The sequence below is a fragment of the Oryza sativa genome, chromosome 10 (genome assembly GCF_034140825.1).
Source record: "Oryza sativa Japonica Group chromosome 10, ASM3414082v1".
Lineage (NCBI taxonomy): Eukaryota > Viridiplantae > Streptophyta > Magnoliopsida > Poales > Poaceae > Oryza > Oryza sativa.
Window position 1 is genome coordinate 19,889,903 of NC_089044.1, and position 19,738 is coordinate 19,909,640.

A 19,738-nucleotide genomic window follows, 5' to 3' on the forward strand; every position below is an offset into this window, starting at 1 on the left:
GAGTCTATCTCTTTCATCTGATTTTCCTGCGCTCCAATCAAACGACAACTCCTGTGTTTTTCCTACGTTTTGTAATCCTCTATTTTATACTTCAATTCATGTCAGAATTCTGTGTTTTTTCTATTCCTCTATTTTTTTCAACCCTTTGATTCAAAGGGGCCCGAACCAGTTGGCTTTGGACAACACTAGTTAGATATACGGTGGCACGGTGCAGTTTCTTTCCCTCGAAATGACATGCTTTTTTTTGGAGGGATTCTTGAACAGTTGCACCCAAAGGATGTTGCGACATGACACCGCACCAGAAAAGCGGCGGGAATGTTTGAACCTCTGATTGATCGTCTTCCCATTTGGAGTCTCGAGCTAAAGGGCGAAAGAATATGTGCTACCTTGATGCTCCCTCTTTCTGTTCCTTCCTTCGGTCTCTGCCACGACACCAAACCTTTATAGCTAGAAATGCCCCTGTCCCGAGTCTACCCCAGGATAGATAGCTTCACACCAAATGGACTCGGAATATTATCATCTCAATTCTCACATGATCCAGATAAAATATTTCTTCTTAAAATGGTGCTGCCAAATCATCCTTAAAAATCAACTTCTAACTATGAACCTGGACATAGATTATGTCAATGTTCGCAGTGAGAAGTTGATTTTTCTGAGACGGATGATACATGTCAAAATATCAGAATGAGCATATTTCTCCCTTTCTTTGCAAAATCTGCTCTCATTCATGATATCTTAGCACAGGTACAGACTCCAGGATTGCAGGAATCCAGACGAGAAGATGAGAAGAACCAGCGACAAGTTTCTCAACGACACCAAAAAAAATTAGCAGTAATATGGGAACATGTATATATATTCCTGTGTGCGCGTGCAAGTGGCACTGTGGCAGGTTCTTCTCATGAGTGCTCCTGGTCCTCTACAACAGCTTCCGCGACCTGCTCCGGTGACGCTTCTTCTTCTTCTTCCTTGGCTGCCTCCTCCGTCTCCGGGTCTTCCTTCGCGGGCTCCGCGACGGCGACCTCGGATTCGACGGTGTTCTCGGCGGCGGCGGAGGCGGGCTTCAGCAGGTTGTCGTAGCTGCCGGACTTCTTGAACAGCTGCCAGAAGTGGTTCTGGCAGTAGAGGATCCCGTTGTGCGAGGCGTAGGAGGCGTTCGTCAGAAGGCAGCCGCCATGGGCGCACTTGAAGCAGGTCCTGTGGTAACACTCACCCTCCATGGTCATCTGCATAGGGAGGGGAGGGGATTTGGAAATAAAGACAAGAAGGACCTCTAAAGAAATGCTGATGTATGAATGTATCTTGTCAAAAGATTAATCATGAAATTTTGATCAAAGTTCATCAACCACTTGGGTGAATAATAAGGACATGTGCGTGGATACCAGCAAATAGTTGAAAAAGGAGCATCCACTCACCATCCTACTTTACTGATACGTAAGTTTCGGTTGCTTTTGTCAGCAGACAAGAATACAGTAAACTGAGATGCATGATCGTCGGAAAAGGAGATTATTACCTTCTCCAATGGATACACAGTCTTCTTGCAGGCAGTACACTTGTCCTGGGTTCCACAGAACACAGAGGACAGCTTGCTGGGAATCTTAGCCTGTTTATCACACAAAAGCAGATTGTATGAGTTGCAATCCATGGCAAATTTAAATTGCCTGATGTTGCTGATAGTCCTTTACGGCAAGAGCCATGATTCTTTCTGGAGGTACCAATGCATTTTCCTTTTCTTTTGCTTAACAACAAAAATATGAATTCTGGTCCATATGGAAGTTAAAAGAATAAGTTATCTTTAGAAAGACGATGAGAATGCGGTACCTGTTCACTGTTTGCCTTTGTACCTGAACCACAGGACAAGCAGAATAGTAATAAGATTCTTGTGATTTCATAAAAAATAACAGGTAAAGGGTGATGCAGATCAAACATTCAAACATACCTGAGGGGAAGTTCTTCTTGAAGGTGCCTGTTTCCTTGAATAGCTGCTCAAAATGGGTCTTGCAGTAAAGAACCCCATCCATGGACGAATAGCTGCACATCTGGAAATAGAACAATTCACATCAGCTCATGAGTAACATATAATATTTTAACATCATGAAGAGCATAAAAAACTGATCATTCACATCAAGGAGTGCAGACACCAAGAAGAGTGCATACCGAAAGTGTGCCTTTGCAGTGGCTGCATCTGAAGCAAGACTTGTGGTAGGGAATACTGTCCGCGGTAAGGAGATCAATGAAATGCACGGTCTTGTCACAAGCATTGCACTTGTCCTGTGTACCAGAGAACGTCATCTTGGTATTCTCGGTGGGGATGTGCCGAGCAATATGTCAATTTGTTGCTAACAAGAATTCGCTAGCACAACCCTCCTGATAGAATCAAGATAATGTCTTTGGCTCTCAATCTGCAACTGAATAGATGCAGATGAAAGCCAAAGGGAGGGTGTGTGCAAGAAGTTGATGGGAGGCTTTAATATGCAATTCTGGAAACCTGATTTGGGAGAGGCTGAAGCTAGGGAAGAAATATAAGAGGCTTGGGTCTAACTCCACCTCTAAGCCAGAGGAAATGGTCAGAGAGATGAGATTAGATGTGCCACATCACAATGCTAACTTTGGAGACTCCTCACATGGTTATAATTTGTGGTTATTCTCCTACAGAAAGTGTTTGACTATATTTAGGGTGCAATAATAGTTAGTGACTAACAATAGCCCAAGACATTTACAGAAGAGTTATTTAAATGCCATTGTTATCAGCCGGTCATTTTTCTCTTTTGAGGAAGAAGTTGACCAAGCTATTCTTAGTGCACCGAGAATAACACAAACAAACAAATGTATAACCATTTGCACACATGATAAAATTAAACAGCATGCATGTCATTGGCCTTTTAGAGAAATGTGACCTTAAAAAGAATGGTTCTTCACAAACAAAGAAAGATGACACATAAGCTTACATAAGAACAAAAGGCACAAGAACAAAAACTAGCTCATGGTATGATCCGAACAGACAGTTTCCCAGAGTAACTATTGTATACGAACTGGAATAACAGGGGGGAAGATGTATGTCTCACCCAAAGTGTGAAATCTTCCTTTGCTCAGGGCCACAGGCAAGCTACAAGCAAATTATTTTTGATCTGGCTTCAGCCCCAAAAATGTATTCTGAAAAAGACAGAGTACCCGTATCAGTCTGCTTTTGCCCAAAAATACAATAACATGTATTTGCAGGAAAATGCTAACGATGTCAATATGCCACCTTCAGTTTCTATCTTCCAACAGGGGATATAAATGTATAAGCTATTAGCATTTTGCTTTATAGAATGGGAATTTGGGGGAAGAATCCAATCCAGGTAAGTCTAAAAAATGGCATCAGTGACATCATATAATTATTCAATGTTTGTACATTCCACAATTGGGTGGCACTCTTCTGAACAACAGTAGACTACAAGGCACACACTGCCTGGAAAGGCAGAAACACGAAAATTGGAGAAATACAAGTTTTCAGTTGGTTAGTATCTGAATCAAGACGACTTTCATTCTTTAATTCTTCCAAGTTCCAATCAGGTGGTTTCGCTTTGTATCCCAATCATAAATTGTTGTAGTGGCCAGCTTGTGCTACTGCAAGCAGCCATTTCAATCTGAACTATGCATCACTCTGGATGAAGTTACTCCTTGAGCAATCTCAATACATCACCAACAAGATGCAGGGAGCCAGTAACTAAGACCTGGTCAAAGTGTACAAATGCAAATGTATCAGCATCAATTTTGAAAGTAGCTGCTGCCTGCTAGAGACAAAAAAACATAAAAAACAACAGGTATAACATAATTAAAGGGACATAAAATAAACACATGCACATAAACAATTACTAGGTATTCCAGATCATGGAAAAGCAGAACCAAAAAAGAAAAAAGAACTGTGCATTCACTAGCAGTTGCACACACGCAAGCACATCGAAGGGATGGAAGGGTACACAAGAGACAAGAATGATGAATCAGTGATGGTCACTACACAACTACATATACATGTGCTAAGCTGACAATGAATTATGTGATATCCCTGTGTCCTGACTATGGTACAGTAGCTAGGTATGGTTGGAAGAAAAATTAGTCCTACATGATACAAACAATTGGGAGAACAAAAATGAAGGTATATAAGAAGTTTTCACCTGATATGAAGTAGATTGGTTTTGTTGAGCAGTTTCCCTTAGCCATTTGATTGCCAATGGAAGAGATTCAAAAACAGAACTAGCTGTACTGGAGTTTGAACCATTTAGACCTGCACCGTTCCAATTTTTAAGTTTATATACCATCTTCAACCCAGTGAACTTACTTTGTTTCAATAAGAAAACACAAGCTGGCAATAAATGAACAATAATAATTATTGCAATTCAGTTTAGAGCAACCTTTATTGCTATGAAGCAGGCCTTCCCACACTCTTTGAAGTGATAATTGCCATGACAGATCGATTTGCACACGCTCTGAAGGTGGTGATGCATGAGAACCAAGCTTGTTGTATTGAGATTGATTTGGCACAAATAGGGCATGATCAAACTGGAGTCCTGAGAAAATGATTGCTCATCAGAATTCAGAAACAAAAGCATTCATACAATTCACAATAGAAATGTAATGATCTTGGATAGTGAGAAAAGGTAAACTATGCAAGGGAAATGAATTTGATTAGAATACCATTCTGGGCACATGTAGCTAGAAGACATGGAAGCAGTCTTTGAGGATCTCTTACAGACATGCAATTGAACAGGAGAATCTGCAAGGATCACAAACAAAGAGTGCTCATAAGAAAGAAAGAACAATGATATGAGCCACACACACACACACACACACACACACACACACACAGAGAGACCTCTCACTGGCTCACTGCAACTGCAAGGCATACCTTCCTAGAATTGGTGCCAATATGTAGCTGATCCAAAGGGCCTGGTTGTTGTTCATCCTTTCTTGTAACACAGGAAAACCACTTCGCACAAATTTCCATACTTTCTGGGCTATGTGCTCCATCCAAATAGAAAATTAAGGAACTGCTGTCTTTGGACAGCACTTCCGGATCTGGAACAATCTGTGCTCGTCCTTGCAAACAAGCACTTGACAGCCCTTCGATGAATTGATCTGGCAAGGTAACCTGCATTCCAGGTTAGGTTGATTACTGAACTTAACTTTCTTTACATGCCAGTTTGGGCTAGAGTACTTACAGAATGCTTCTTATGTAGTATGTTGAAATGCCCTTGCCTTTGAAGCCAGGTATTAACCAATGCGACTGCAAGGCCAGCATTCATGTATTGGTGTTCACCATGTAGCCCAAGAGGTTGATCATCCAATTGTTGTGGATCCAAAGGCTGGACTACTTGAAGAGGAACCTTTAAAGAATTTAAGTTGTTCGTGTCAATGAAAAAAAGCTGTACTATACTGATTGTAACAATGTTCATGGATACATTAGAGTGCAAGGCATGGTGGAAACCCCAAAAGAAAAATGAAGCACAGGAAATAACATACACCCAATTCAGAAGCTCTGTGCTTCAGTACAGACATTGCCTCTTCTGGTTGTGGAACTGTATATGCTGGAACTCCTTTCTGCATTTAGAAAGAGGCTACACAGGGATTAAGCAACATATAAATTTAGCTATGGAAGTAGTTAACTGAAGGATATCAGAGCAAAGAAAACATGTTACACATATTTATTTATTGATAAATATTGTGGAAAAGTAAATAGTACAGAACCTTTAATATTCCGGCTTTCTCCCCAGCAATTTCTCCTAGCGTATTTCCTGCTCATCAGCCAAAACAAACACGTATAGTGTGACGTGAGTTTGTTATGTATGAGAGGAATTTCTTCCTTCAGTTTCTTAACTAACCAAGAATCTCCATGTGATCATATCCAAGGGAAGATATTCCACAAACTACAGGTGCTTTGACCTGCAAAATTTTCAAATATATTATACTCTTCAGTTTTTTGTTCAAGCCAAGATATTGGCAGCAATCTCAGTGGGCTACAATGGAACAGGACATGAGTTGAACACAAAATGCAAACAAATTTGCATGTTTTACAGCGGAACCTAGATGGTAACATTTTGTGGACTTCACAAACATTCAGCATTCATACTAAAAGGTCAAAATGAGATGATATAATCTTTATTTTTGGTTGGCAGTTATGCCATATAAATATACTGCCATTCATTATTTGACAGTAAAATGTCACGCACCACGTTCGTTGCATCATATTTTCCTCCCAAACCAACCTCAAGCACAGCTACATCCACCTTAAACCAAAAAACAAAGAAAGTGGATTTAAATAAATCGCTAGGGAAGTCATGGGTGCAATTGTTAAATTCAAGAAGTGCACAGTGATTATCTACTCAAAGATGATAATGCTTGTAAATAAACTTATCAGACAACTAATCATTTCATAATTCTACTAATCACATGAACTGCAGATAACAAGTGAAGGGTGATGAAAACATCATAGAACTAGCAACCATTTAGATTCAATAAAGATCTAACATAATATGATATGACTTTTCTTTGAGAAATATACGAATTCAGTATATGTTGAGTGGGACAATGTCCATGAAAATCCATTCTTTTGATGATTAGTATTAGTGAAGTTTTCAAAATCCATTTAAATAGAAAGCTGGGATAAACTTAACTAGATTTACTACAGGATTGAAAAAGCTTAGGACAGAAAGTATTTGAATGTTACCTGCTCATCAGAAAATATCTTGAATGCTAGCAGCGCAAGGAATCTAAAATAGGCTGGCATTGGAATATCACCACCAGTCTTATCCTGGAAGGCACAACAGATTAACCACAGTGAGTGTTTCAAAGCTTATAGAAAATGATGCAAATCCAACAATATCCCATAGTCAGTATGATACAACCATAACTTTCACCACGTGAAACATATAAATGAGGGATCCTTACTTTCAGTTTGTTCCAGCACCACCAGAAATACCTTATAAACTTTTCTTCCGAAATGTCCAACCTAGGAACTCACCAGAGAGGAAATTAAGAGAGCACAAGAGTTCAGTCATGGCAATAATCAAAGAAAGTTGTTAATGCAAAACTACAAATCCCTGGTAATCTAATTATAACAAGCTAAAGATATATAAAAAAAATTAGAACAAATAAAGGTCGCAATGCGGCAGATTGAAGTGAACTAATACCCGTTAAGCCGAAATCTCTCACGAACATCCATCAAGTGTGGTGAGGTGAACAACCCAGTGCGGAAACCACATGATCGAAGAATTGACTCGGCAAATGTGCATGTTGAACCCTAAACGATACCAGGAAAATGATATTTCAGTGCTTTTAGTGGGACTTCTCCTTGGAATATATTGAAATACGATTCTCTTTGGTATACTATTCAATATATATGCACCACAAAATCAGTCTAAAGGGTGTCTTCAATCTTCAATTGCTTACATTGGTCAGGCATCACCGCATCACTACACTCAGTGACAGCCAATACAAACAACTAGCAAACACAAACACGTAGCCCTAAATAGACAGAATTAAACCTAACAATTAAGTCAGTTAGGTGAAATCCTCATTTCTCAGGCAGGGACAGCTCCACCAAACATGCGAGTTTCTAGAGAAAACTGTACGCACCACACATAGCAATCCCACTTGATTTCACAGGTAACCAAATGCAAACAATGCAGCTAATACCGACCACTGGTTTTGCTATTACTATTGATGCGCATATTTACAGAAAAATATGCGATACATTACTGAAACTGCACACCTTCCCTTTTGTCCAAATCAGTTCAAATCACTCTAACACAGCAATGTGAATCCCTCCAGCCACTCTCTGCTGTAGTGTACTCACCTTCCCTTTCGTCCCTGCGACATGAACCACCTTCAACCGCGCGATCGGCTCCTCCAGCTCCAGTATCTAGCAACGCCAACCAAAATCAATCCCAATCAGAAACCACCAATAGAGCAATCAATAACCAAAGTCGAGCTCCACCCACGGGAGCGCACCTGCAGGTACTTGGCCATGAGCTCCCACTGGTTCCCACGGTTGCCGGTGTCCGCCCGCACCTTCTGCGTGATCAGCGACGAGATGCACCCCAGCACCTCCTCGTACTCCGCCGACCCCGCCGCGACTCCTGCACCACCACCACCACCACCACCACCACCGAATCAATCCCAAATCCCAATCAATCACCACACCCAGAACTACACGACAGAGAGAAACCCTCGCGAGCTTCGGTTTACGTTACGTACCTGGCTGCGCGACGCTGGCCATGGCGGCGCGCGGGGTGAGGAGCTGGAAGGGGTGGGACTGCGGCGGCGGCGGCGGGCGCAGGAGAGGGTGGGGAGGGGCGCTGCCGCCGCCGCGGTGGTGGTGGTGGTTGTGGTGGAGGAGGAGGAGGCTGCTGCTGCGGCGGCGGAGGTGGGCGAGGCGAGGGGGCGGCATGGCGACGGAGGAGGAGGGTACTAGTAGCGTGGTGGTGGTGGTGGTGGTGGTGGCGGAGGATGGTGGTGGGCTCGCGGCGCCGCTCGCGCGCATCGTTTTCGTTTTGCCGGATCGTGTGATCCGGAGTGGCTCGGGGCGTTTTGCGGTTTTATGGTCGGGTTTTGCTTTGCTCGCTCGTGGCACCACCGCGGAGTTGGGCTTGCTGATGATGGGCTTTGTGGGTTACGAGGCAACCGGTTTGGTTTGGAATCTGGGCTAGGTTTCTTCTGGGCTTCAAATACTGACGCTTAGCTCAACTTAATATGGCCCTGGTTGCCTGGTTGGTTTAGGCTGAACCTTCCCATCCCCCACGGAAAACGGAACAGCTTATTTGCGTATAATTAATTAAGTAATAACTAAAATAAATTTTACAAATATATTAATATGATTTTTATAAAGTAATTTTTCTATAGAATTTATTTTTTAAAAAACACACCGTTAAGCGGTTTGAAAAACGTGCGTATGAAAAATGAGAGAGATGAGGATTGGCAACACATACTCTCGAACAGAGCCTTAGTATTGCTCGGACCTAATCTAACTTAAGTATACGTTTTCTCTTTAAAATAAATTCGAACATGAGTTTTTTAAGACTCTCTTGTGATGAAATTTATTTTAAATCTACACACGAGATTTAAGAACATATCTTAAGGGAGCTTGTAGTTGTAGTGCATTTACCTTGTAAAAACAGACAGGAATGGAAATATGCAAAAGTGAATAGCAGTTCCAAAATTAACTCAAATTTAGAAGATAAAATTGAGAAGGCTAAAACGACTTGTATTTGGAACCCGAGTGAATAGGAACTATAATACTAACTCCAGACTCAAGTTGAAATTATGGTAGGATCCTTAGGGTTCTTATAGAGTTAAACAGCATGCACATTTTGATTCGGATAATAACGGCAGTTCAGATGTCTTGTACTCCACATCATTGTCCCTTGAGATACAACACGATTCAGTAACAACAACCCGAAATTTCTATCATGGATAATGGATCACCCTGCTAGTTTCGTGTTACTCGACTCCGTGCAGTCATACTGTGGTTATTTTCATGCGTGAAATGCGTGTAGGCATTAGTTTAAGCTGTGATGGACACAGTCACACTGACACTCCTTTCGCAGCTAACCCAACCACACCTCTTGCTGTGCCATTCTTGTTTTTTATCTTCTGAAAAAATATCTGCCATTCATTCAGTTGATCAATCAGGCCAATAACTTCTTGCCGCCGGGCATCTCTGAAACACTGCTCACTGAATCACTGTTCTGGGTAAGGAATCCAAGATAGCAAGATACTCAAATCATACAGATATGACACTGGTGAAGCACAGGACTTTAAAATGCAGTGCCATTCTGCAGTGTAAGATGTACTGAAGAATGAAGATGGCCAATCTCATTTCAGTGCAAATGCAGGAGCTAGCAGACAGCAATCGGTGGTTGTGTGATGTGTCTGTGCATGGAAAGAGCCAGATCAATTGCAATATTGCATTAGCTTTGTTCTGCTGTGTTCTTTTGCCTGGAAAGTGCCAACAAATTTTGGGTAGCTATTGGACAAGTGCAGAATAGTCTGTCTAAGTCTGGTGTGTGCGTGTGTTCCAGTGTGATTTGCTTGGAAAAGGACCTGCAAATTACTAGTACCACTTGTAGGTTAGCAATGCAGTTTCTTGTCTGAATATTAAAGATTCAGGCCGTGGTGAGAACATAACGAACCTACCTAGTTGAACAGTCGTCAGTCATCAGTCACCAGGTCAAGTTTTCAAATGGAAAATGAAAATGAAATGGTATGACCAGCTTAGGTCTTTATTGGTAACGGTATTGTATAGTAGATGTTAAGGGTTATGTTGGGCATCTTTTCTTAGATAATGGCAAATTGTGTTGGGTACTATCTAACATCTCACTTACTAGATGCATCATGCATGTGAGCAGATGCTAGCATCATTGATCATAGCAACATATGCTTGTTATATTTTTAATGACTTGACCTCCTTAAGTCCTTTTGTGTTGACCTGGAGGAAGACTTGTACCACGAAAAAAAAACTTTCTTGTTTAAATACTAAAGGGTCCAAAAGATTAGGAATACATTTACATAAAATATAACTCCCTTTTAAAACCTTTTTAAAAGTTACTTTCAAAAAACAAACTTTTAAAGTCAGTCAAGTGTTTTTCCACAAGGAAATTTCCACTGATTTTGGACGAGAAACATATTCTTCCACGCGGTTTTCTGGGCTCAATTCAACTGATTTTCATGGATATTAACAGTTTAATATTACAAAAGAACTTAAGAACCACGGCAATTGTCAGATACTCTGGAAAACAATTAATCATAGAGAGGTTTTTCTTCGATAACTATTATGGTCCTTGAAATAATACGTTGAGGTAAAAAGTTCACTATAAAATTTAAGTACCTCGAGATACTTAATACTTGGAGATACCAAATTTTCAAGCGTGAAAATATGATATCTTCTTATATCTTTTAAAATATTTTTTTTCAGTACTCGAGGAGGTACCACTAAACTTGTAATGTTAAAATTTGTCGTACCTCTTATTACCTCGGTTTGTGCCTACATTATTCCATTACCTGATTCTAACAACGCATGAGTTATCGACTCTGAAACGTGATCTTTTGTGAAAAGCCGGTGAGCAGAAGAACAGAAAGAACCATCGTGTTTCAGGTGAGCCGGGGAGCAATGACTAGCTGACTGACAGAGACACACGCAGACACGGTCAGGTTCTAGTCAGTCATGTGCTTTCACAAGAGCCCCCCTTAAATCGACCATCGCTTGCACAAAACACCGTGATTTTGATTTCTCACGTTTGACTCGCCCTCCAACCAAATACTCCGTAATTCAGAGTTTTCTCTTAAAAAAAACGCCAGTTCAGAGTTCAGACCTGATTGAGGTCCGATATTTAATGAAGTAAAGATTCTAATAAGTAGTTAATGACAAGTCAGCCGGTGAGAATCTAAGTTAAGTTTGATTTCTTAGGTTTTTGTTTATGATTTATTTTCTAGATTATATGGTTAACAGTTTTTAGAATTGATGTGATGTCAGAATCTCCCCCCTCATTAACTCTCCTTCCTCTTCTGAAAGTGTTTCTTGTTTTAGTCCGGATGGCCGTGTAATTGATTGTACAGAAGATATAAGCGAGTTAAAGCGCAGTTCTTAATCTTAATTAATCAGATCAGTAGAAAAGTAATTAAGTATGGCAATTTACTAATTTGATAGTGTAATTAAACTACAGAGTTGGTGAGGTGTCAATGAGTGAGCCAGTGATGGCGAGTTGACGTCAGACGGGTCGCCCACTCTGTGTGAGTGCAGGCAAGCATCATTGCCTTTCTCTGCATATGTCTCTTTCGATCTTGTCCCACTTAATTTCTACGCTGTTGCAGTTGACACCAATGGATTAAGCAGTGGAAGCTGCAGCTGAAGATGGCGCGAAAGTACCGGCTCCCTCTCCTGCAATCTTCAGGAATACCACAAATTCAGACAAGTGTTTTTCAAAAAATGTCTCCTATCAATATAAAAAAAACATGAAAATCTCATTTGATGGAATGGGCAGAACTGCTGCCACTGTTCAAAAAAGAGAAGTGGAGTACATTCACAGAAGAAGCAGTACATGTTTCGGCACGTCTATTGGTAGTAGTATTTTATTTATAGTATTTGATCTTAAACATTGATTTATAAGTCTATAAAAAATATTCTATCATCAATAGTAGATGTGGTGGTAGTTATAAAAGTGAGTATTCTAGATTAATTTTAGACAACGCTAGTAGAGACTATTGTAAAACATCTCAATATTGTTTACGATCTAAAGACAAAATTTACAACTTATGATGTAATATAGTACTTTGATCATTAATTTATTCGATGTTATGTTATCAACGAATATAAAATTAACATACTTTAAAATATAAATATAGTGATGTAACACATGCATAGTATTTAACATAGATATGGTTAGTATGATTATTAATAAAAAGTTATCGAGTTTAAATTTCTTTAGAAAAAGTGTGCCCTGTAATTCAGAACGGATGGAGTACTACATTAAGCGATGGAGCCTGTCTAATTCATGATGGTACACAACCATGACCAAACCAATTCTCCTAGTATGAAAATCCAGCTATCTAAGCAGATCCCCAGACAAAATCCATGGATTTAGCAGCTTGACAGGAGGATCCATGGTAGCCACACAATTTACATGCGTCTCAGCCCTCTTCATCTTCAAGAGATTCAGGCATGCATGCAGAGCAGAGAGGAAGGCAACAAACAGTCGACACAACTAACGCACTACGATCTCATCGGTGACAGGAAACTTATCACCAATCCACCGCTACAGTACGTTGATCATGCTTTGTCATTGGGCCCTGGCCTGAATTATGCAAAGGATGGTTGGTTAGGATGGAAGGAATATTATCGATCGAGCTCATGAGAAAGAAATGCCTGAATGTCATTGCAAGTTGCAACATGATATGGCATATTCATGGGCTGACTCTTCTATAACTAATAAGTAACTAACAGGAGATATTCTTAAGTGCCCAATTGCTCAGTGTTTCATACGTATTTAGGAAGACTAGATCTTTCAAAAGAAAAAAAAGGAAGACTAGTCTTTCACATCAAAGACGAGTGAGTTTCATAGAATTGGGTATACATGTTGACCAAACTACCAAGAATTACAGTGTATTTCAAGGAAACTTTGCACCTAGTGTATGGGTGTGTTTGCAAGTGGAGGATGGGAACCCATCCCTCCTGCACGTAAAACGAAACGGCCTTTTAACACACGTGATTAATTAAGTATTAGATTTTTTTAAAAAAAATGGATCAATATGATTTTTTCAAGCAACATTTGTATATAAATTTCGAAAAAAAAAGCACCGTTTAGTAGTTTGAAAAGCGTACGCGCGGAAAACGAGAGCTGGGTGGCAGAGGGAGTGCCGAACATAGTACATACCATCTGTCAACCTTTCAAAAACTGGGAAAAAAAACACCCATAAAGACAGGATGCAGTACAAACTCGCATTCCCCAATTCCGGTCGATCCGAGCCGTCCATCCCCGATCGGACGGCTCTCCCGACGTGCAGTTTGAACGGAGCGCGCGACCGCGCGCGTGAGCCCAAGCTTCAAGTACGTACACACATGGAAAACGAAGAGGACCAAGGACTCTGAGGCCTGGACCGACCAGAGGCAGTAGTGAGCCCAGTGAGGAAGATGACCAGGACATGCACGGAGCTAAGCACCACAAGAATGCAAGATGAGCTGGTTGGTGTCAAGTCTTTGTATCCCCCTGCTTCGATCAACCACAGTGCATGCATCCACAATTAACATCACAAATGTAACGAAAGTAGACTGGATTAGCCAACCTGTCATTGGTCTACTTATTTTTTGGTATCCTCTGAGAATTTTTTGGAGCAATTGGCAGAAAACACACTTTAAAATCGTGCGAATTTTAGACCGTATGATTACTTTAGAACTATTCTAACGGAATTATAACCCTAGCCCCACCCCTCATCTCCTCCCTACTCACTTCTAGCCACCACTAGATCACTTGTTCGCCCGCTCAATGCCTCTTGTCACTACGCGGAATCACCGGTTGGCCGGAAGGTATCAACGCACCGGCGAGACCTCCCTGATCGGCCTCCTTCCCGTCCCCCTTCCCCTTTCCCTCTCGCTTCTCAAGCCAGCAACAACGAGGTGCTCCCACTCTGATGTCTTTCTCATGTTTAGTGGTTCTCTCCGCCGTCGGATCCACCACCAGTACTGGTCACTGCCTTTTAACTCAAGTTTGCTTTGCCCCGCCACCAATGTTGGCCCACCGCCCTCCTGCATCCCCCTTTGTCGGTACCGGCAGCACCACCTCATCACCCATCCTTATCCACCCCCACTGCAAGGCCACCATCTCCCATGTCCATTTCTTTTAAGTCCGGTGATCTTCCTCCTCTTTCACCTCCTCCTCTCTAAACTAGGACCCTATATAAAACCTAATTCAACCGTCTTTGTTGAGGTCATCGGAGGTGAAGGAGAAGAGCTCGGGTAGTGGAGCACGGATCGTGAAGTAAATCCTAATATCATAAATCTGCAAGATTTTAACCCTAATTTTCTATCAGACGTCATTTAGCAATTCCATTAAATTAAGGAGTAGCTTCACGTACTTTCGATTTCTCTCGCAACCACGTCCAAGGACACGAGAATATGATTTTAGTACTATCGAATTCTGACGATCACATGTAAGAATAGTATTCCTGATATTTCATCATCTCTATATTTTTTTAGAAGCTTCTTCATCTCTATTAATTTATTAAAAGAGGCACATTTCACATGTACGTATGCATTTATTAAAAGACGCACATTTCACATGTACGTATGCATTTTTATGTAGGGGTAACCAGGAGAAAAAAAAAACTCCTCGTTGATGTATACACTTGTTTGTTGACTTGACCAGACGCAATGACACAGCAACTCGGTTAATTAGCGCGCAACTGCTCCCTTAATTTCTTCTCCATAATTAGAGCTTTTTTTACTTAAACTTATTGACTTAGATTTTAACTCAGCTTATTAGCTTATGAGTATGATTTATAAACCGGTGAATTTAATATTCTAATTTTAATGGTGGAGTCATACATCTACGTCGCATAAACTAAAAAACTTCTCTAACCTAGCTTTTAGTTTAATAGTGTTAGAGTGGTATTAGCATAAATAAAACCAAATGAAAAAGCTACTCCTTCCGTTTCACAATGTAAGTCATTTTAGTATTTTCCATATTTATATTGATGCTAATACATCGTGAAATGGAGGATTTACTTGTTTCTTTAGAGTTAGATTTTTCGGCTTAAACTCTTCCGACTCTCACCGATCTCAAAGCCAAGCTCGCGCGTGTCTATATATACTCCACCCTCGCGACCTCTCCCTCACACTCTCACCACACCAAACCTAGCAGCAGCAGCACACGTACGCACTCGATCACACGTGCGCATCATCTCCATCTCCTCAACAATGGCGGGCTCGACGGCGGCGGCGCTGAAGTTCACGGTGAGGAGGAAGCCGGCGGAGCTGGTGGCGCCGGCGGGGCCGACGCCGAGGGAGCTGAAGAAGCTCTCGGACATCGACGACCAGGACGGGCTGAGGTTCCACATCCCGGTGATCCAGTTCTACCGGCGCAGCGCCGCCATGGGTGGGCGCGACCCGGCGCCGGTCATCCGCGCCGCCGTCGCCAGGGCGCTCGTGAGCTACTACCCGTTCGCCGGGAGGCTCCGGGAGCTCGAGGGGCGGAAGCTCGCCGTCGACTGCACCGGCGAGGGCGTGCTGTTCATCGAGGCCGACGCCGACGTGAGGCTCGAGCACTTCGGCGGCGCGCTGCAGCCGCCGTTCCCGTGCCTGGAGGAGCTCGTGTTCGACGTCCCCGGCTCGTCGGAGGTGCTCGGCTCGCCGCTGCTGCTGTTTCAGGTGACGCGGCTGGCGTGCGGCGGGTTCATCCTCGCCGTGCGGCTGCACCACACGATGGCGGACGCGCAGGGGCTCGTGCAGTTCCTCGGCGCGGTGGCGGAGATGGCGCGCGGCGGCGCGGCGGCGGCGCCGTCGGTGGCGCCGGTGTGGGGGCGGGAGATGCTCGAGGCGCGGAGCCCGCCGCGGCCGGCGTTCGCGCACCGGGAGTACGACGAGGTGCCGGACACCAAGGGCACCATCATCCCGCTCGACGACATGGCGCACCGCTCCTTCTTCTTCGGCGCGCGCGAGGTCGCCGCCGTGAGGTCCCACCTCGCGCCGGGCATCCGGGAGCGCGCCACCACGTTCGAGGTGCTCACCGGCTGCCTCTGGAGGTGCCGCACGGCGGCGCTGGCTCCCGACGACGACGAGGTGATGCGGATGATCTGCATCGTGAACGCGCGCGGCGGCGGCAAGAGCGGCGGCGGCGCCGGCATGATCCCGGAGGGGTACTACGGCAACGCGTTCGCGTTCCCGGTCGCCGTCGCCACCGCCGGCGAGCTCCGCGCGAGGCCGCTGGGCTACGCCGTCGAGCTGGTGAGGGCGGCGAAGGGCGAGGTGAGCGTGGAGTACATGCGGTCGGTGGCCGACCTGATGGTGCAGCGCGGCCGGCCGCACTTCACGGTGGTGCGCGCCTACCTCGTCTCCGACGTGACCAAGGCCGGGTTCGGCGACCTCGACTTCGGGTGGGGGAAGCCGGCGTACGGCGGGCCGGCGAAGGGCGGCGTCGGCGCCATCCCCGGCGTGGCGAGCTTCCTCATCCCGTTCAAGAACGCCAAGGGGGAGGACGGCATCGTCGTGCCCATGTGCCTGCCTGGCCCCGCCATGGACAAGTTCGTCGAGGAGATGGGCAAGCTGATGAAACCCGCCGCCGCCGCCACCGCCGCGACGCGGCAGCAGCCGGCCGACATGTTCGCCATGATCAAGTCTGCGCTCTGAATCGATCAGCCGCGCGCACTATGTGTGTTTGTGACGAGTTCCCTCTTCATTTTGTACCATGGTAAAAATATGTACTTGAATAACTCCGATGAATTGCAATGTATAATACTCCTTCCATTTTATATTATAAGTCGCTTTAACTTTTTTCATAATTAAACTTTGTATATTATAAGTCGCTTTAACTTTTTTCATAATTAAACTTTGTTAAGTTTGACTAATTTTATAGAAAAAAACTAGCAACATTTTAAACACCAAATTAGTTTCACTAAATCTAGCATGGAATATATGTTAATAATATATTTGTTTTGTGTTAAAAAAATATTATTACTATATTTTTCTATAAATTTAGTCAAACGTAAAGAAGTTTGATTAGAAAAAAAAATTAAAACGACTTATGATATGAGACAGAGGAAATGATATGAAGAAGTAGTAAGTTTTTTTTTCTCGATTGTAAGGTGATATCTTGTGTCGAAAAAAAATGTCACAAATTCTTTGGGGAATTTGACGAGGGTGATGCACTGCTAGCAGAGTATCAGTACCTGAAAATGGACATCACGAGGCATGCACTAAACGACACTAGGAGAAGAAATGTCACATCTTTAATAAGATTTTGATTGATTAACATTTCCACGTCACAAAATGCATATGCGTGTCAGCTTGTGTAGAATCCCTTTCATTAGTTTGGGACTAATTTTGAATCATCGAGATGGAAATGGAATGCAAAAGGATAAAAAAATTGAAGATGAAATTCTTCTCCTGATACCTCTCGCGGTCTCGCCTTGTGGTTGGTTGATACATAATCACCTCTCGTGTTGATGATATCGATAACTCCGGTTAAGCCATTTGAGCGAACACCATGACAGCGTCAAGCAGCCTCGTCCTTCTCCCCCTCCTCGCCGTCGCCGCCGCCGCCGCTGCCGTCTCACTCTGCGTGGCGGCGCCGTTACCGGGACGGCGGCTGCTGCAGGCGCCGGGAGGGGCGTGGACGCCGGCGACCCGCACATCGAGGGGCTGGGGAACTGGGCGGCGAGCAAGCACGACCGGGCCAACGGCGAACACCTGGTGTTCTCCAGCAGGTGTCCCGCGCCGAGAGCCAGGACGTCGTCGGCGTGGACTACCTCCACCACATCAAGGCCGTCGCCGGCGACGCCGGCGGCACGGCGCTCGTCGCCGAATACGGCATTCGGAAGCTCATCTCCTTCGACGCGGAGTGAGCAATTCATCAGCCCATCTCGCGCGGAGAAGAACCCGGCTCTTGCGCGAAATAACAGTAAACATTTTGAAAATTTATACTGCATTCATCATTTCATCTTGAGCACGTTCGCATTGTCAGATTTTGAATTCGAAAGTAAACAGAATTTTAAAGGATTACAGTGCTACCTGCATGCTCAAAATCATCGTCAGACCCAAAATTTCTCTCTCTTCTCCGAAGAGCGTTACGGCCCAAAAACTTCAACCCAGCCCAACCCAATTTTGAATTATAGGCCAGAATGGGCTGGGCCGGACGTATTCTGAAGCCGTCCAGTTCAACCAAAAAAGGAATAAGTCTATTTTACCCTCAACCGCAAAACCGGGTATAACGTCTCTCCCATCTTTGAAAACCGATGCAAATCATCTCCTTCGATGGTTTGAAAACTGGTGCGAATCAACTCCTTCGATATGTAGACCTACCACATATGTTTTGTCATACATCACTAACGTGGATCCCGCTGCAGAAAACCGCTTATTAAACCACCGAACGAGTCGATTTGCACTGGTTTTCGAAGATAGGGGAGACGTTATACTCGATTTTACGGTTGAGAATGTGATTTAATCGGGAGCGAGAGTTGAGGCAGTCAATAGACTTATTCCAAAAAAAAAAAAGCCAGAGGTAAAGTCGAAACTGCAAAGGAATGGAGGAGAAAGTGAGGCCAGATTTGGCCCGAATCCCGGCCGATTCGGGCCACGGATGGCTCCTGATCAAAGCTGCCTCTCCAAATCTGGCCCGGATTCGGGCCACGGATGGCTCCTGATCAAAGCTGCCTCTCCAAATCTGCCGGGCCAGAAAGAGACTTTGGGCAAGCAAGAAGGCATCTGGTTCGTGTGATGCCGCACCATCCGATCGTGTGCCGCTCCCATTCTCCGCGTGCAGACTGCAGAGCTCAGCTCGGGTCAAGATTTGCAGGTGTGTGAAATTGACAAAAACACCACCTCTTGGAAACCGGTGATGATGAAATTGTCTCCAGATATTTATTCAAGCTGAAAAGCACTCGAACCTGTACTCTTCTTTAGAAAGGGACTTGAATGATGAATCTGTACTACACAATGTGGTCATATATTAAAGTGGGGGGAAAAACACGAACCACAACTTCACAATTAACTTGCTGTCTTGCTTGCATCCATTTTCTAGTTATGCAATGCAAGGTGCCAAGGTGGTTACTTCAGAAAGTGAGACTGCTGCCAAGATTAGATCACTTTTTTCCTTTAAAAAAATAACTAGGAGTATCATACCTATACCGTTGGAATGAGATACTGTTCTATGGTATCGTTGTAGCTTTTCTCTTAAACTTACTCTCTGATAAGCAACCTAGAAATGCTTATATTTTCGAACGAAAAAATTACACCACTAAAATTGTGTTCGTTTGTTTGTGTTTGGAGGAGATTTCCACTCACATGCAAAACGAGAAAGCTCGTTAGAACAAAATTAATTAAACGTTAACTACTACAAACTTGAAAATTGAATGTATTTGATTTTAAGGAAACTTTTATATATTTTTTCTTTAAAAACACACTATTTGATAAATTGAAAAACGTGCTGATGGAAAATTATGATGTCGTAGGACCGATTCACTTTATTACCACTTTCAACCATACCAAATTTTGGTACAG

The 19,738-nt window shown here is 43.5% G+C and overlaps 3 protein-coding genes across 4 annotated transcripts; 1 reads left to right on the forward strand and 2 right to left on the reverse strand.

Annotated features, from left to right (window-relative positions):
* Positions 1-701: 701 nt before the first annotated feature.
* LOC4349048 (LIM domain-containing protein PLIM2b-like) lies at positions 702-2,689 on the reverse strand. Its single transcript, XM_015757270.3, has 5 exons — positions 2,155-2,689; positions 1,937-2,036; positions 1,819-1,841; positions 1,511-1,600; positions 702-1,223 (listed from the first exon to the last, which is right to left on the reverse strand). Exons 1-5 carry the CDS (start codon positions 2,287-2,289, stop codon positions 897-899), a joined length of 675 nt encoding a protein of 224 aa, XP_015612756.1. The 5' UTR covers positions 2,290-2,689; the 3' UTR covers positions 702-896.
* Positions 2,690-3,339: 650 nt separating this feature from the next.
* Positions 3,340-8,547, reverse strand: LOC4349049 (folylpolyglutamate synthase). 2 transcript variants are annotated; one of them, XM_015757268.3, is made up of 16 exons: positions 8,233-8,547; positions 7,987-8,114; positions 7,832-7,897; positions 7,167-7,276; positions 6,925-6,985; positions 6,704-6,787; positions 6,207-6,263; positions 5,859-5,919; positions 5,725-5,771; positions 5,500-5,577; positions 5,199-5,363; positions 4,886-5,128; positions 4,675-4,753; positions 4,392-4,547; positions 4,155-4,264; positions 3,340-3,713 (listed from the first exon to the last, which is right to left on the reverse strand). In XM_015757268.3, exons 1-16 carry the CDS (start codon positions 8,516-8,518, stop codon positions 3,654-3,656), a joined length of 1,791 nt encoding a protein of 596 aa, XP_015612754.1. In that variant the 5' UTR covers positions 8,519-8,547; the 3' UTR covers positions 3,340-3,653. The 2 variants fall into 2 exon arrangements, with proteins under 2 accessions (XP_015612754.1, XP_015612755.1); XM_015757269.3 differs by lacking the exon at positions 6,207-6,263.
* A 6,781-nt stretch (positions 8,548-15,328) lies between these two features.
* LOC4349050 (benzyl alcohol O-benzoyltransferase) lies at positions 15,329-16,992 on the forward strand. Its single transcript, XM_015758973.3, has one exon. The coding sequence runs from the start codon at positions 15,443-15,445 to the stop codon at positions 16,868-16,870; it is 1,428 nt and encodes a 475-aa protein (XP_015614459.1). The 5' UTR covers positions 15,329-15,442; the 3' UTR covers positions 16,871-16,992.
* Positions 16,993-19,738: the final 2,746 nt, after the last annotated feature.